We start from the raw sequence: 18,440 nt of genomic DNA on the forward strand, positions 1-18,440 counted from the left end.
AGGAACTAAGGTATTAAGCCTTGCCAAGGGTTAGTTGTATTCCTTGGTGGAATGTAGGGTTGGGTATTCCTTGAATGTGGCGGGAATGACCTAAGGTACATAGGTTGTGAAATATGTGTATAAGAAAAGTAATTGATTATTTGATAAGAGAAATTGAATTGATTGGCGAGTGTGTTTGGGTTTTTGTATAGGATATCTACACATATTATATAGAAGTTCTAACTTTCTTTTGCGAGGAGGGTAGGACTTAATAACATTTTGTGCAGTGGACACCGGGTCCCCCTTATTATATGGATGGATATCTGAAGTGTTAATGCAATGATTTAGATATTAAAATGAGTGATTTGAATGAAGTTGGTACTGAAATCGATAATGATTAAGTTATGAAAATATAAAGTGATTGTTTGGATAATTAAAGTATGATAATGTTTATACGTGGCAACTCATACCAAAGAAATTCCATTTTGTCGAACCTACGTTTGCTTTGTTTTTATAAAAGGAACATAGGTGGAAGGCTGGAACCATGATTATCTGGATTGGGATTCTGAACCGAGGGCGAGATGAGAGTTTAGTTTTATTAGGTCCGATCTTTTGGAAGGATGTAATAACGTAGGTTACATTTTTATATGACATGAGAGCTCGATATTGGAAATTGTTATTCTTAAAGTTTGTTTATGTTTGATAGGATGGAAGAAAGTTTTTAATAAAGTGATAGTTGAGGAATTTGGAGAATAAGTTGATCCCCTGTTGTGATGTGGGTTTTAGGTTTTGACATGTGTTGTATTCAAATGATGTTTGAGATATTTTATTTCAAATTTCAAATATTCATTTTTCATCTACTGATTATTTTCGAATGTTAGTAATGTTGTATTCAAATACAGAGATCTTCATCTACTCCTCATCAAGAAAACAAATCACTGTGAGAGTTTAAAAAAGCCCAAAGCAGTTTATAACAGTGTGGGGTCCCACTGAGCTACACATGGCACTGAACAAAACCGTAAAAGTAAAAAAAGCAAAATTTGAAAGAAAAAGTAAAAGCGCGAAATTTGAAGTCACCTAGATTAATTAATGAATAAAATAATAATAAATCTTAAAAACTTAATAAAATTCACAATTCAGAGGTTTTTCTTGTTAGGGTTTTTGTGATGAAGAAGACACGTGCACATCGGCCAAATCCTCAATTTGAACTCAAGCAACGTGTCGTTATCGCATTGCACAAGCTTGCAGATCGAGATACTATTAAGATTGGTATTGAGGAGCTTGAGAAAACTGCCCATGGTTTGACACAAGAAGGGATTGGCCCATTTCTCTCGTGTGTTCTCGACACTGATTCTGGGCACAAGACTTCGGTTAGGAAAGAATGTGTTCGAGTTATGGGCACATTAGTCAGGTTGCACCAAGACTTACTCACTCAGCATATTGGAAAGATGCTTTCTACTATTGTTAAACGTTTGAAGGATCCTGATTCGGTTGTTAGAGATGCTTGTGTGGAAGTTGTTGCTGTTTTTTCATCCAACTTGAGTAAATGTGGGGATGATATCTTTCTTGTGATAGTGAAACCGCTTTTTGAAGCTTTGGGTGAACAGAATAGACAGGTGCAAACTGGTTCAGCCTTGTGTTTAGCTAGTGTGATTGACAATGCTGTTAGCCCACCTGTTTCTGTTTTGTCGCGGATGCTCACTCGGATAACTAAGTTTCTTAAGAACCCGCACTTTATGGCCAAGCCGGCTGTTATTGAGTTGATTAGAAGCATTGTTCAGGTTGGTAAATTTAATTGGCGGAGATATATTAGTTTGTAAACATATTGGGAGTAGACAAATATACTTGTGTTTGTGGTTGAATTACACTATGTATATATTTGTTTTCTATGGTGGACAGACCAAGTGATTGCTCGCATATATAACATAATTTGCGGTGACGTAGTATTAGTTGATTTTTCTAGAGTTTGAATGCTGCAAATTTGTTTTAGAGGCTAAGAAGGAAAGAATGAGGTACTAGAGATACTTGACCTACTAATATGTAGGTGGACAAACGAAAGCAACATCCTTTTTAAAGGAGTTCCTTGTTATCCATTTACATATTAGGAGATCATGCATCTTTCTCGTTCGTTCCTTCCCTTTTCCTCCCTTGCGCTCTACTCTTTTGTTTTTTTGTTCATTTTGCCTGGAATTTAGTCTTGTGAATAATGTTCTTTTTCTTGTAAGCACTTTAAGTATATTGGTTCTGTTACTTATAAGGATGGGACTATCGATATTGCTCATAGTATTAGGACTTGAATGGTTGAAATGGCGTGTGCTTTGTGAGTGCTAATCCTTTAGGACCAACTCTTTCTTATCAATTTGTACTTTTGTGAGTCAACAATAAGATTAATTCTGATCTATTATGTTGAACTCTGGGAAATAAGAAATTGCCTGTTAAAAAGCAATGTAACAAAGATGAGGATTTTAGGTTTCATTAGTGTGCAAATGGGACATATCAAATAAGGGCCATTTGGGAAAATGCAGTAACAAATACCTAAATATACTGTGGAAGGCATTGAATTATTTTTGCACTTGTGCAGTTGAACTTCTTGCAATCAAGTTTAGACCGTTAAATTTGAGTGCTCTGAGCTATGGTAGACCAACATAGTATAGGGAATGGACTGTGGTCTATGAAAATGTGTTTTTGGGAGGCTTTGGCATTGGATAGAAGTTGAGCAGCAGAAGAAGATTCGCTCAGTTCATCCCAAGAATTTGAGATATCTTTGCACAGATAGTTATTCTTTATCTATACAATGTGGGTGGACAACATTGCTGCCGAGGAAAAGAAACGTTGTATATAATTTAGTATTGTCTGTTGAGAAAGTTGTAGTTGCTATCACTGCAATTACGGATTGCTCTCAAATCTTATGTACACTTATCATGACACATACACAGAATAACCAAAATGATATTTTGTCTTAGGAGTTAAGAGACACTACCAGATTATGTATCCTTGCGACTCTGCATAACTCGTATCTGTCTCACATTAAGGAAAATCTTTTGTTTAGTTTTCCGAGCTGAACACGAGCTCTCTAGAGTAGAAAGCTGTATGGATTATTGCCTTTGTGGTTTTTTTAATACCTTCTATTGGAAGTTTATTTTGCTGTCATCAGTTGATGTTATGGTGGATATTATGTACTTTCTCACATTACAGGCTGTTTTTAAATTAGTTTATCATTTTTCTCCAATTCTTTCAGGCTGGGGGTACTCCTACTCAATCTGGTCTATCTGCTGCTGTAAGGAACATTGAAGAAGCTCTCAAAAATAGTGATTGGACAACACGGAAAGCTGCTTCTGTCGCATTGGCAGGTATCGCTATGAGTGGTGACACTTTGTTGCGATCTATCAAGGCGTCTTGTGTCCATTCCCTTGAATCCTGCCGTTTTGACAAGGTCAGTTAAGATCAATAGTTTTAGACGAGTTTTTATTCCTCGCAAATGGTTAAGCACAGGACTCCAGCAGTTGCCTTTTTTTCTTTTTACAGGTCAAACCGGTTAGAGACTCAGTGCTGCAGGCATTACATTGCTGGAAGAAGCTCCCTGGATCTGATTCTTGTGACCCTTCAGAAGCTGGATCTTCTACTAAAGGTTGGTGGCCTGATATTTGAAAATGATTCAATTGCTTTTAGTAGATTTAATTTTATGCATTGAAATTAGTATGCTGATAACTGCTTAAAGGCATTGGTGTTATGGTTTCCTTAAAAGAATATGTAATGGGTTTTCATAAGATTTATACATGAGACTGATATGTATTCTGCAAGTTGAGAAACAAAATTATAATATTGATAATTTTTGGATTATGCGATGGACAGTTATATATTTGAAGGCCAAAAGATATACACGATCTGATTTCATGAAAGTACTTTATTAATACATAAGAATTTTAATTGTATTTTATTCTTTATCAAACTTTGAACCTGTTGAGATTGTTAATATAATCCCACATGGAATCTTTTTCAGTGTCTAGTAAGAAGTTGGTTCTTTTCAGCCCGTCGTGCATATATTTTGTTGACATTTAATATCATTCCTTGTGCTGGATTTTCTTTCGTTCTTTCTTTCTTATGCTTAAAAAGTTTGTGCAGAGTTGGTTACTTATGTTTGTGAATCATACTTTTGCTGTGTAAAATTTGTTACAGAAAATTTTGGTGGAGGTGACTACAGTGATCTTACCAGTGCAAGTGAGGGTGGATGGAAAGATATTGCTTCCAAGAAACTTGCTACCTGTTCGGTGAAGAAACGGATTCCTCTTACTGCTAGAAAAGCCTGCCCCAGTCTTGCTCAGGGCACTCAAATCTCAAAAGCAAATGATTGGCACATTGAAATTGCTACCCGAAAAAATTGTACTGTTTCTTCTGCATACACTTACAATGAAGAATCAAAGAGCAATTGTTGCAGTAATACTTTTGGAAGATCAGATGCAAATGGTACAGTGGTTCAAGATATCGAGTATGATTATGTGTCAGTGGATGAGAAACCAGAGAGTTCTTCTGTGTCAAATCATGTCACTAGTAGTAATTTTGAGACCAAGTGTGTGACAGATGCTTATGACTGTTCTGAAAACAGTGCTTTGACAAGCCCAATGGCTATGAACCACAATTCTGAAAGTGGAGAGATTGTTAGTGAACGTTTAATTTCACAAAGATTGCGAGAGCGTCAAAGTATGGATTCAACTGTTACAGAAGTAAGCCCGCTAGGTAGACAAGGGTGCTGTTCACAAACGCTAAATGAAATGTCTTCCATTCAAAAGCAACTTCTGGACATTGAAATGAAGCAATCCAATTTGATGGATCTCTTACAGGTATTTTTTTTTTATTGATTGGATGTTTTTACTAATTTATAGTCCCTCATCAAGGTTGTTGCTTACTATTTAGTTTTGGCTTAACTTTGGACGAGTGTGACCTTTTAGTGTAATATGGAGTAGAATTTCGTAATGCTAGCTGATGCTTGTTCCTGAACAGTTTTGGGGAGAATCATTTCCAGGAATATAATAACATATTAATTAAACCGATGTCATAGAGGATGTTGAGTCCAACGTTTTGTAATAAGGCCGAAATCTAATTTTACTTTAAACTAAAGTGTTCTATCCAGTTGCACTTCTCATTCTGCTAATTTGTATTTGATTGGAAGTTATAAATAAATTACTTTTGTTGCGGGGTTTGTGTCTATCGTGTTATTAGAAGTCCAAGCTCAATGTGTTTTACTGCCCAGTCTTCTCTTTTGCACTATTAAACAGGATGACTAGTGCAGTAGTGCTGGTCTCTTTTCAACCAATTGGAGGTGGTTAAAGTATCCTGGGAAAGTGAGCTCGACTAGGTTTTGTATATGTCAACAATGCAAGCCAGCACTATGTGGTTGAGCTCGTAAACCTAGCAGTAAACTGTGAAGAGAAAACATAAGAACCCATTAGTTCTTTTTGCTTAAAAGTAAGAACCTGGCTGTAGGTTTATGGTATAGATATTTATAAAATCTGTACTAAATTTGCATATTTATGCTTTGAAAATACTAAATTTTGTTGATAAGTACGCGACATTCGTATGATGAAGTTTAAGTTGTTTTTACATTTGGAATATTTAGTTTCCTTCCTGAGATCCGTAAGGTTTTCAGTTTCTAATTACTTTTCCTTGTTTATTCGTAGGTATTTATGGGGAGTACAATGGACAGCCTCTCGACGTTGCAGTCGAAGGTGCTTGGACTAGAACATTCTGTAGACAGAATATCCCAAAATCTTGTTCAAGCAAACAATCATTCTAAGGTGGTAAACTCGAAGCTATCGAAAGGAATTCAAAGTGTCTCTTCTCCCAGACGCTTGATCTACACACCAAGTTCATCTCTGGACATATATAATAATCAACCTTCATTGACGGCTAATAGTACTAGGGTTGTTGTTGGGGAGGCTGCATTTTCCAAGAGCAGATCAAGTACTTCAGGGACACAGGATTCAAAGTTGGGGAGAGATCCAAGACTGAACATAGTAAGAAGCCCTGCAGTCAAGGGAAAGCAGCAAACTTTCGGATGTCAGCCTGAAAATGTGAATTGTCAAACAAGAAATGCTGAAGGTGTCACTTCTTCCGCTTTCAATGCTATAGACAAGAGGCGTAGTTTAGAAAGTAAACATACTTGGTGGAAACGTGTGAAGGATTTTCTTTGCACCGGTGATCTAGACTCTGCATTTTTGGAGGTTCTCAGTTCTGGAGATGATCTTACTCTGATTGAGCTTATAGATCGAACTGGTCCTGTTCTGGAAAGGTTGTCTCCTGAGACAGTTGGTGAAATTCTTAGCACACTGGCAGTCCACTTCCTTGATCAAAGATTTCTGGGATCCATAATACCTTGGTTACAGCAGGTAATCTACTTCTTTTTGCCGAAGTGACATGTCATGTTTATTTTGACAGTGCTTCTCTTTTCATATACTCTATGACGTGTTGAATATTTGTGTCTAAAGAAACTTGACAATCATGACCTTGATGCTAGGTAATTGAGTAGTAGTGTTCCCTTATCTTCTAAGATGGTTTGGAATAAGTGACTGGGCTTTCATGATCGCTTTATTTTGATTCCCTATTTGACTACATATTGAAGCTGCAATATTCTGAGGGTTTATCACTGAAGCTATGCTGAAAAGGTGCTTAGCCTAAGAAAGTCGATGCTTGTGTTTGAAGTGGGATGATTCAAATGCTCTTGTGGAGCCCGTTGTCATAGAAACTGATAACAGATACGTGAGGATGACATTTATGGTGGGAAGATCTCCATATCTTCTCCATCTTAATCCTCATGAAGCAGTGTTTTCACCTATGCTGAATTTTCAGTTTTATTATTCATTTTCATTACACATAAGTAGTGTTTCAATGATCATACCTTATAGGTGTTGGTCGATATTAATTTCTGAAATTTGTTTGAGCTTTCTATGACAGATTTGTTTGACACATAAGAATAGTGATTCTTGTGGGGTTTATACTTGTGAATAGGGTTTTATTCTCGCAGGGTATTTAGATTCATTGTCATCAATCCTCCAAAGGGTTAAAGTATGGTATATTTTAATACCAAGACTAGTGGAGGTCTGGAGACCGAGGGTAAGACCACTCAGTGTGGTTTGCCTCACCATTGTGGGTTTGCAGTGCGTGGGTAGGTAATCCCTTGTGCATTGTTTGTGAGACAAGTGACACAGGGTGTGCTGAAGCATACAACCTAGGTCATATGACATGCCAAAGGGATGCTAACTGTCCTTTAAATCTAGAAGGAACCTACCTAAACAAATTTTTTTTATGATAAACCAATTTCTACTTCTTCCTTTATCGGTAAATGCAGTGAATTGAGTCGAATGATACACCCAAATAAATAACTTACATGTTAGGTTTCTCATATCTGTATTACTTTCAGCATTGGTTATATTTCTTAATTTTTTTGTTTTTTTGTTTCCTTCATAATTTCATTGCTGGCACTCATTATCATCGATTGGATTTGTCAAGTCATAAAGTAATACATTGTTATATTGTAACTTCTAAAATTTTGGAATGCCATCCTTGATTATTCCAGGTGGTTGACTTGAGCACTACCTATGGACCTGGTTACCTCGATTTGACTGCCAAGGCAAGAAAGGAGTTCTTATCTGCAATACAAGCAGCAGCGTCTAAGGATTTTTCTAACCCTGCAGATAGAAGATCTATTATACAGCTGGCTCTGAAGTTGCGACAAGTCTGGGGGTGAGTCCCTAATTATAAAAGCATGTCCTTTATGTTTATATATGATTGGTCGAGAGACTAAATTGCTCCTTTAATTATAATACGAATGTTCTGTAATATGTCGTGCTAACATCTTTTGTTATGATATATGAGTCCCATTAGTTCAATTCCCGATTTTTGAAGGTGCCAATACAGCGCGACCAATTTGTACCTTTCAGCATATATATTTTCATAATGTAGTTATGTAAATATGTAGGTGTGTGGCCAATACCCTGGGTGGACACTCAAAATTAGGCTGGTTGTTGATTTATAACCTTAAAAATGACAAAATTCTAATGACTTGAAGTTTTTAAACCTGAAAGAAATTTGCGGTTCTTGATCTGATGGCTACATACTATCAATCAGTCCAATTTTCTGTGGAGTCATATGTTAAAAAAAACTTGTCAACTGGGATTGTTTGGTTGTTTCTATTAAAAAATCTTAAACAATGGCGCTGAGCTAAGTATTTACCTTTGATTTTTTTTTTGTTCTGCGCATGGTGGGAATCAAAATATTGAGCTTCTTGTGAGATTGATTATATGACCTCTACGTGTTAGGAGCGTCGTTGTGGCTCATAATGGCAAACCAGTTTCTCGGCACTAGCTTAGACTGTTTGAGCTATACGGTTTTTGTGGTGTCAAGCAGTTCTATTTCTGGACACAACTTTCTGGACCTTATTGGGTTATGACCTGCAGAGCGACCTACTGAGGTCCTTACTTGTCTGGTTCTGGTGAAGTATCTATACCTGATTCATTTGTTGGGAAACACACGCCTTGGGGTGTGAGAGAACAAGGAGCACTTGATTAAGAAGTTTTCATGAGTCAATGTTCTTATCTTGAAGAGTCAAGTTCTTTGGTTTCCACAAACTGTGTCATACCTTTTTGTCTATTTAATGGGGTAGTATTATTTGTGGTTAAATGTTGTGACCAAAGTACTTTGTGCTTCCCATTCGCGTATGGACTGTTGTCAACTGTCCTCATCTTCATACGTTTTCCAGTTAATTAATTGGGCATTGATTTTGATGTATTTCAATTGTAGGCATTGATTTTGATGTCTTTCAATTGTAGAGATAACTACACAAGTGTCTTTGGTACCTGTTGAGATGTTTAGCATAGTCCCACATGAAATGTTTAAAGCCTTGCAGTATCTTGGGCCTCTCCACTCATTGCCAATTTGCTTTTGAGTTAATGCTCCTAGAGTTTAAGACTACTAATTCTCATTACAGGGTTTTCTCTTTTTCCATCTTTGTTGGATGCCATGTGTATTCTATCCTTTTATTTTTTTTTGATAAATTCCTCCTTCGTTTATGAACTTGAAAAGTGATTGAAAACTTGCCTTTTAAACTGCTTCAGGTTTGTTGAGAGTTGAGACCACATCGTTGCACAAGCTTTTTGACAGTACTTTCTTGAGCTTCTGAATTTTGATTTAGAATTAGTTATGAGGCTTTTGTAATTAGTGTCTAGTACGGGTTTGTCTATGTTAGCAGTCTGTCTCCAGCTTACCTCAACTTTTTATTCTATTAAGTGTGTTTTAAAAAAAAATAAGTTATGGGGTTAAGGCAGACGCCTATCTGTTGATTAAACTTAAAAGAGTTACATACCTCCCTAAGAGTATGATCATTAGAGGGAGGATCCTTAATACAGTGACACTAGGCTATGAGCCTTACACTCTTGAAACACTAGCCTATAACCTTACAATCATGAAACACATCAACATAACACCAACGCGGGTGTACAGGCAAGACTGACAACAGGTAACCATCTATCGTTTGCCACCAAATAAAAGCTTATCCCTCAAGGTCAGATGGTCCGTCCTTAAATGTTTTTGTGCATGCTCAAAATCATAGAAAAACGTCCCGCATTCACAGCAAGCATACATTTAACCAAGAGTGTCATCCCAAATCTCCTTAACGTATCCATCAAGGTTCTTACCTTTATATTTTGCCTTGGATGCTTGCTTCATCTGTTCATCATAGCTAGGGTAGGACTGATTTCACCAGGTGAACGTCCCTTGACCACACTTGGGAGGGGTTCTTTACATTCATTCCTAGTAGCTCTTTTTGGCCTACTCACCGTAGTCCATTCATCGACTTGAACTGAATTTTTCTGTTCTATTAAGTGTTGAATCTTCCTGTTCATGATATTTATATATTTAATTTAATTAATTAATTAATTAATTTTTTTTTTCCTGGTGACTAGAATTTCACCTGAAAATTTGATTTTCTTTCAATACAGGAAAGATCTCATGATGCAGTGTTGAGCCTGATTGGAGCAGTTCCTTCACAGGAGAAAATATGTTTGAGTTGTAACTTCCATGCCTTAGTATATTCTGAAGTTTAGGCAGGAAATGCTGTTTACTGGATGATTAGATGCTTATTAATATTTTCTTGTTCATTGTAATTTTCTGTTGAGGAAAGAATTACGACAACCTTTGCAAATGTTCATTACGAATATGCAAGGCGGAATGCTGTTGACACTTGACACTATTGATCTTTTCTCCGAAATTCCATCTGTCTTTGTGTTTACTTCTTCCCAAAGCTTGCTCATTTATTCATCTCTGCATTGAAGGCGGTTTTCTCTCTTGATATTGGGGTTCGGTCTCATGCAATTTTGTTTCGCATGTAAGGATCTGATGTTTCTATCTCCTCAACAGTCTTTTTAAAATGGCAGGGTAGAGTAGTTCCTATTATTTGATAGTAGGTGAGAACAAAACCATCATATTGTGTTGTTCGTTAGCTACTTGCTAGTGCTCAATTAATCAAGCAGTCAACGCCATTTTGTGCTGAGCAGGCTTTAGTGTAATGGTTTTTCCATCTATATTCAAAAAGGAGTTTTAGCATCAAATCATATGCAAAACAAACATCCCCATATAATGGAACCTTTTCCTACTTGTCTCTCAACTCCATGTTGAACCTTATTTGATTGAGCGTAACACATCTGAAATTTGAGATATTTGGGCATGTTCAATTTTGTCCTAGAATACAGAGAATGCAATTGGATTCCAAAGCCGTTTTGCCAACCCCTTGAAAAGTTTCTAGTGAGTGACAGCTATGCGACTCGCGGGCTAGTAGACGGTGTACAATTATGACAGTGGAACGAATAGAAACTGCTTAAAAAAGTTCCAAAACGTATCATCCTAAATTCCTAATGATATTCCACGCTACATAAAATTACAGGTAAATCAGACAGTAATGCACGTCTGCAACCGTCAGAAGGGTGGAGGTAGACAGTGCAATTACAAAAGGAAAATCTGTGTTGGCGGTTTGGAGGTATGATGCAAATTGATCGTGCATTTTCAGAAGCAAACTTGGGTTTGCACTAGAAGGAAGAATTTATGAGATGGGTGTAGATCATTGCGAAGGCAGGCTAATATATATAAATTTTTAAATACCAATTTGATGGTAAAGCCTTATCACTTCTCGTACAAATGAACTACTTCCATGGCTGAGTACTTATTCCAATTTTACAGTGGAAGTGGAAGTCTTCTCCATGAGTTAAAAATTTGGAGAAGGGCTGTAAAGATCACGTTCAGCAGGAGGCTCACTCTTGGTCCTTCCCTTCGCTGATATAGTGTTTTGCTTGGGATGCACATCACGTGTCCTCCGTACTTCATTTTTTCTTGGACTTCTCTTCCCTGCTGCTGAATCAACAGTGTTGCTCCTGGGAACCTCGTCACATGTCCTCCCTACTTCATTTCTTCTTGGACTTTTCTTCCCCGCTGTTGCATCAACAGGGAGGCTCCTGGCCTCATAAAGGGTCACACGGCTGCCTCCACTGTCCTGTTTCTCAGCTGTTGTTTGAACAGCCTCCAGTGTCTCAACTACCGTACTCATGTCAGGCCTTCCTTTAGGGTTCTGACTCAGGCATTGGTAAGCCAAAAAGGCTACCTTTTGAGCAATTTTAACTGAATACTGACCTTCCATTCTTGGGTCTAAGATTTTCAGCATTTTCCTATGATTTAACAGTGGACGTGCCCACTCGACCAAGTTATGTTCTCGGCTTGGCCTGCTTTTGTCCAGTGTTTGCCTTCCAATAAGCAACTCCAGAAGCACAACTCCAAAACCATAAACGTCACTACGAGCTGTTAAATGGCCTGGACAGACAACCACAAAAGCTTAGTCATTAGCTTTTGACGTGCAGTGTACTCGTAGCAACAACTTGCTAGACTAACTCACCAGTCATTATATATTCAGGCGCTGCATATCCATAAGTACCCATCACCCGTGTTGAAACATGAGTCTGGTCTCCCATTGGCCCGTCCTTTGCGAGCCCAAAGTCTGAAAGCTTAGCAACATAGTCCTGCAGGTCAGAACTTGAGTATGAGTTGCAAAAATACCACAGTAGTGTAAAATTCTTTCAAACTATATGATCTGGTTACTCTCTCTTTTAATTTGTGGCACAAAACTAGTATTCCCTGTTCTTCAGGAATCAAAACTTAAAGATCTACAAAATAAGAAACAAAAAGGAATTGAATAATAAATAACTAAATATCTTATAATAGATCATGTACATACAGCATCCAGTAGGATGTTTGCCGTCTTGAAGTCACGATATATGACTGGTCTTTCTGCTCCGTGAAGAAAAGCAAGCCCTTTAGCTGCACCCAAAGCTACCTTCATTCTAATTGACCAAGGCATAGTAAGACACACCCCTGAACACAGAATATGTAAACTATGAAATACATTAAAAAAAAAGGGAAAAGAAAAAAGAAGGTAAAACATCCGGTTAAATTCAAGAAACATTTGTTTTTTTTTATATATATATATATATATATATATATATATATATATATATATATATATATATATATATATATATATATCAGCCAGCTCCCAAAAGGATCTTAAAATAAGTACCAAGCTAAATACTAAATCTAAAACAACTCACAACTTCACCTACAAAATGAATTAAAACCTAATTTTTTGTGGATATGATCTACTGACCATAAAGATCATCTTTACAAAAATTCAACTCGTTTGATATCCTCTAAACCTAGATAAAAATTGTTGTCCATTTTTGAAAAAATATCTAACAAGCCATAAATGTCGAGTTTTTCCAATCATTTTTTGCCAATGTTAAAAATTGTCAAACAAGTTGAATTTTTGTAGAGATGATATTTATGGTCAATTGATCACATCCACAAAAAATTAGGTTTTAATTCATTTTGTAGGTGAAGTTGTGTGTTGTTTTAGATTTGGTACTTATTTTAAGGCCCTTTTAGGAGCTAGGCTATATATATATATATATATATATATATATATATATATATATATATATATATATACTAGAAAGTAGACCCGTACAGACGCACCGGCTCTTTTAAAAAATTGTTAAATAATCATAACTATACATATATAAATTTTCTAACAAATCGTGATTCCTGTTTTTGTTGCTAACCCGTTTTAATTTTCTAACAAATTATTTTAATCAAGTCTTAAAAACTCGTTTTAATTTCTCAATAAATTGCTTTAATTAAAATTTAAAAACCTTTTTTTTTTAAATGAGCCCATACTCATGTTTCCAGAGCCCAACAACCTATAAAAGTTCAGCCCAAAAATAGTCCAAGCCGTTTTTGTGTGTGGGTGAGGTGAGAAAAACTTTTAAACTCACCCCAAAAAAACTTGTTAACTCACCCCAGATAAACATTTTAGTAGCTATGGTTAGGGGGTGGCACGACCACATATCACCTTATGAGGTGGAATTTGTCAACCCACTCCACCCTTCTTTGTTATATAGATATACTAGAACTTAATAGAGTCACAAATGTTAAAATCGGTTCACCTGCTGGAGCAGCCTTTTCACAAAATCAACAAAAACTTCTTGGTCATCAAACAATTTAAGGTTTTTATGGAGACTGTTTTTAAAAGAATTACCAGCAACAACAGAAATTCCCAAAATTGTGACACTCTTTTCTTATTTCTACAAAACGCAGAAATTTGGACTTAAATAATCTTTCCAGAATTTTACTGGACGAACCACGAGAAAGAGACTATCTTAATGCCATCTTACTATTATTAAAATGAATTCTCATGTACATACTCTTTCTTATCTTTTACCTGGAACGCCACCACAGATAGACCCAATTCCTTGTTCACTTATTTAATTTAGTAAGACATTGGGTGAATCAGTGAATGACAAAAGGCACAAATGAATCTCTTCACTACTATTCCATCACCACTCTCATTGACAGTCACCACCAAATTCTAATGAGAAAGCATGCTTGAATGAGAGTGATGCAAGTTGTGCAAAATATTGCATCTATAGTTTTTAAGAGAAAGTAAAGGAGAGAACCATGAATGATGGCACATATAGAGATGACGACAAGGATACTGCTTTAGGATTAAATATAAACATATATGGATATATGGATATTGGATATACATCTAAGCAACATTCTTAAAGTGTCACCTCCTTTGCCAATTGTTCTCTAGCATGTCATCTCGGTCCATCATTATTACTCATCAGTACTCATCAACATTGATTCATTGTATGATATTTCCTTTTTGTCAATTATACTATACATTCCTGTCATAAATTTAGTTTTTCTATTGTCATTTTCTAATGAATATGAATCATCTTAGGCTATTTCCCGCACTTTTTTTATGATAAGGCAACGTCTGAGATGAATAGAAGCATTTTCTTATGTTTATGAGATGATTAGTAGTATCCTTCAAATTTTAAAAGTATAAGATCTAAGACTTTTAAATTCACATTGGACCACTTACTCCGGAAAAGGTGCTTATCCAAGCTCCCACAGGCCATGTACTCATACACCAACAACCTATGCTCATCCTCACAACAATAACCAATGAGTTTCACAAGATTGGGATGACTGAGCTGCCCAAGGTAGTTGACCTCTGCCTGGGGATAAACGAAAGCCAAAAGAACAAAAAGGGAAAGTACGTTAGATATATAACCACTGTCAACAATGCCACTCACCAAACATAACATCTCATTAATCCACTTATATGTTATAATGTATGGCTTGTAAATAATCTTCTGAAGTTACATATTCCTTCTTTGATTACTCTTGTTAGATTGTTGGACATGCCAGCCTTGGATGAAAAAGCTTAGACCTTGTCTCCTTTGACCAAAATGTACGATCGTTTATAGCATGAAACAACAAAGCATTCCCTTGTTGAATGTTAAAATCATATCCAACTCTCAAAAGGCTAAAGAACCAAATATATGGTGGTGCCATAGCTTGATAAGAAAGGAAACAAGTTTATAGGTTATGCATAGTTTTTAGTACTTCTTCTCATAAAAGAAACATATCTAGTATGAAAAACATGAGTTCAGTTTAAACTTTACAGTTGTGACAACCTCTTCCCAATGTCTTCAAAAGATTCTGCACACAATCAAAGAGACTGAGCAACTTAATTCTCTTAACAGTCGGTTTACCTAAGTAAGTTCTTAAACCTGATCCTCTTTAACATGACCATTCTTTGATATTTTATTCCGATCGTAGTTACTATTTACAGCATATTAATAACTACCTGTCCTTGTCAAAATTCCTAACCAAGGGAAACAAAGAAAAAAGAGACAAGTCAACAAGAAATTACCAGCCATTCTCTATCGCCTTGGAATCCCTCTGGATTAAGATCTTTAATTGCAACTTGAGTGCTCTTGTAACCTTCCCTGACATAGTCATCTATAACTCCTTTGTAAACAACCCCAAACCCGCCCTCCCCAAGAATTAGATCAGGTAGGAAGTTATTGGTGGCTAGTCTTAATTCTTCATATGTAAAGATATCAACGTTACTATATCCAGGGTTTTGACGAAGATCTTTGACATTTTTCGGAGCCACTGAAGTACTACTTGTGCTGTTGAAACCATTTCCAGATCTGTTTGGTTTGGTAGGTGATGTACCTGCATCATTGCATATGTGTTCTGCAATATAAACCAAGCGTCACACTCAAACAGAGATCACTGTGGTATGTGTGTGATCTAGTCCTTATAATATATAATATAAATTCTGAAAAAATGGCAGAAGCATCGACATTATCAACTTATACACAAGAACAACATTGTTAAGCACCTTGCAACGACATAAGATAATCACGTATAAATAAGACTTGACATCTATGCTTAAATTAGGGTTGCCAACAATTGTTTTCCCATACGCAAAGAGTGTTTATGGAAAGGAGGAAGCCTCGGGAAAATGTGCTTGTGGCTAATGATATTGAATCCACAGCTTAACGAATAGGCCATGGCTGTTGACTGATCTAAGTCAAACAGAGATGTGTACTGCGATTCTCAAATTTGGGATTTGGCAAGAAAAGGTGTCACTAGATTGTCACGTATCTGGGCAACTTCTTATCCATGCTTGTAGAGGAACGTCCATCAGGCTTCCTTAAAAATAACCATATCTCTCCATTTCTCTTTATATGGAGATTGAGGCTCTATAGGAGGTAATTAGTGTCTTTGTTGCAGGCACTAATGAGGGACAGATCATAAATATCATCCAATTTTCTGAGAACATGTTTCTTCTTCTTTAATCAAGTGAGCGGAGCAAACGCTTTGGGCCGAGGGGGGGTATGTGGCCAAAATGTGATTTGGTCGGTTTCTGTCTGTCTGTCCTCATCTCTTCTCTTCGTCTCCCTCTCGTGTGCCTCATCTCTTCTCTTTGTCTCCCTCTGCCTCTCCCTCTCTGCTCACGCCCCCACTGCTATGCAGTATACTAGTACATTCATCACTAAGGTCCTACTTCTCAAGGCAATTCATTTGTCGTGTAAAATGATCTTTAAGCTGATGACTAATATGGAAAAAGTTCTCTCACGTTGTGATTCGGAAAATCTAGAGCAGTAGTAGGTCATCTGGATGTATTAAAAAGCTTGATACGTCGCTGTTTAGCCCTTCCCTTGGGTCAGAATAGGAGCTACTCCAAATAGTTAGCTCTGCACGAAGAATGTTGCTTCTCAAAAGCTGATGAAGAGGAGTATCGCCTTTTCAATTTAATTTGCTGAACGGGGTTATACATGAGCAAAATCATGATTAAAAATAAAGTGACATCTACGAAAGACAAGTAAATTGTAGTGAGCATTTAGTTGAACTACAGTTATACCAGAAAGTTAAACTCAGATGATTCTATAGTGGGTCAAATCCAAAAGTGATTCCAATGATTGGGGCGGGTTGGTAATTATTCCGCATTCTCAAAACACAAGTTTATAACACCCAAAAATGGTAATTGAAATTGAATATTGAGAATGCAAAGTTAAATTAAAAGAAAAGAGTAGTACCTGATGGATTTTGGGGAAGCATATGTTGTTCCAATGTCAAGCAGTTCCCCATTAAAATTTGATAACTCTAAAAAAAAAAGACAAATTATTCTTGTTTAATATATAACAACCTCCTTTTATTCATTGATGGGTGCAGTGGTTTCTTGTTTGTTGGATATCATTCACAAAACTAAAATCTAACTAATGATGATTAACGCCGTACGTACGTGCGTGTGTGTGTTTGAGAGAGAGAGAGGAGAGAATGAAAATGAAATGATTGAGTTTTTTGGTTGGTTTTGTTTGGAGGGAGAGGAAATTATTATAGGAGAGGACTCCAAGACAAAGTCGCTTAATACGGCCAAAAACACTTTGCCGCGTTGACACCTGTCTTTATTTCTAAATAAAACAACTCATCTGACTTTTTTTTTTTTTTTTTTTTTTTTTTTGAACAAATCTAGAAGTAGGGGTTCATGGAATCATGGGTAGGTTAGGTTTCGTTGTTTTTTTACTCCATATATTGTGTTGGGCAGACCGAGTGTAAAAAAAAACCGTTGACCCATCATCCGGTAGGGTACCCGGTTTTCACCCGCCACCCAAATCCGCACCGATCCGAAAATAGACCCGCTCCGCCCTGCCACCGTTTTTATGCGGTCGGGTTATAGGTGTAAGTTCTATGCTCAAACCCGACCCGTCAAGCCGCCCGACCCGTACCGTATCAAAAGCTGTTGAGCCAACCCAGTTGACCCGCACAATTTCAAGACTCTAACTCTAATATTTTTGTATTTTGTTTATAATTTATTTTAACTTTTGTAGGAATTTGAGAGATATGAATACAAACTTATGAGTTCAACATCAATTTCACATATTCAAGTTTGAACATTAGGAAAATATCAAAAGTTCAAATTCAACTTTCGAATTTTGGAGAAGATAAATCATTCATCATTGTATTCATTTCGAATTCTTTTAGTTTATATTTTATTGTTTTACATCATAAATCCTCGCTCCCATCTTCATTTTATCATGTTATGGAAAATAATCAATTTACAAATGGTAAATCACGATAAATAAGTTTCAAATTTACAGATATGGTTTTGGGTTCAAATTCAAGTTTTTTTATTTTTGTTTATTTTTATTGATTGATTCCATTTTTTTTCTATCGTGAATTGGAAATATATTACTTTGCGAATTAGAAAGTTTTTTTGAGTGAAATTGGGTTAAAATGGTAATTTCCACCGACCCGGATGACCCTTGAGAACCGCCTTCAAAGGTGACCTAACGGGGTGATGGTACTAAGACATAACACTTCAACCCGCCCCATCGGGACCACCGGATTTGTATCCCTAAAGCCCGCCACATCACTATTTGACTGCAAATGATTGACCGGCCGCCCCATATTACACCCCTAGACCCAAAAAAAAAAACAATTATTATAAGTATACCATTGGTCTCAAAAACTCTAAAAAAAACAAATATTACAAGTGTGTCATT

General features: G+C 36.5%; 2 protein-coding genes across 2 annotated transcripts; one reads left to right on the forward strand and one right to left on the reverse strand.

The window, feature by feature from the left end:
- The first annotated feature begins 1,117 nt into the window (after positions 1 to 1,117).
- Positions 1,118 to 10,237, forward strand: LOC147509453 (ARM repeat superfamily protein). Its single transcript, XM_086601746.1, has 7 exons — positions 1,118 to 1,760; positions 3,218 to 3,412; positions 3,505 to 3,607; positions 4,156 to 4,817; positions 5,655 to 6,362; positions 7,550 to 7,716; positions 9,969 to 10,237. The coding sequence occupies exons 1-7, from the start codon at positions 1,146 to 1,148 to the stop codon at positions 9,991 to 9,993; spliced, it is 2,475 nt and encodes an 824-aa protein (XP_086457872.1). The 5' UTR covers positions 1,118 to 1,145; the 3' UTR covers positions 9,994 to 10,237.
- An 844-nt stretch (positions 10,238 to 11,081) lies between these two features.
- On the reverse strand, positions 11,082 to 17,244 carry LOC147509454 (Protein kinase superfamily protein). The gene is made up of 6 exons (XM_086601747.1): positions 16,974 to 17,244; positions 15,296 to 15,624; positions 14,459 to 14,594; positions 12,248 to 12,384; positions 11,909 to 12,032; positions 11,082 to 11,826 (listed from the first exon to the last, which is right to left on the reverse strand). The coding sequence occupies exons 1-6, from the start codon at positions 17,023 to 17,025 to the stop codon at positions 11,228 to 11,230; spliced, it is 1,377 nt and encodes a 458-aa protein (XP_086457873.1). The 5' UTR covers positions 17,026 to 17,244; the 3' UTR covers positions 11,082 to 11,227.
- Positions 17,245 to 18,440: the final 1,196 nt, after the last annotated feature.

Source organism: Coptis chinensis, chromosome 3 (genome assembly GCF_015680905.1).
Source record: "Coptis chinensis isolate HL-2020 chromosome 3, ASM1568090v1, whole genome shotgun sequence".
Classification (NCBI taxonomy): Eukaryota; Viridiplantae; Streptophyta; class Magnoliopsida; order Ranunculales; family Ranunculaceae; genus Coptis; species Coptis chinensis.

What these genes read in the sequence shown, in the direction of transcription:
- LOC147509453 (XM_086601746.1), top strand. Translation starts at nt 1,146, where the DNA reads ATGAAGAAGACACGTGCACATCGGCCAAATCCTCAATTTGAACTCAAG. An exon ending in AATCCTGCCGTTTTGACAAG is followed by an intron (nt 3,413 to 3,504) that starts GTCAGTTAAGAT and finishes TTCTTTTTACAG; the next exon opens with GTCAAACCGGTTAGAGACTC. An exon ending in AGCTGGATCTTCTACTAAAG is followed by an intron (nt 3,608 to 4,155) that starts GTTGGTGGCCTG and finishes AATTTGTTACAG; the next exon opens with AAAATTTTGGTGGAGGTGAC.
- LOC147509454 (XM_086601747.1), bottom strand. Translation starts at nt 17,025, where the DNA reads ATGGGGAACTGCTTGACATTGGAACAACATATGCTTCCCCAAAATCCA. An exon ending in GCTTCCCCAAAATCCATCAG is followed by an intron (nt 15,625 to 16,973) that starts GTACTACTCTTT and finishes TTTATATTGCAG; the next exon opens with AACACATATGCAATGATGCA. An exon ending in CAAACATCCTACTGGATGCT is followed by an intron (nt 12,033 to 12,247) that starts GTATGTACATGA and finishes TCTGACCTGCAG; the next exon opens with GACTATGTTGCTAAGCTTTC.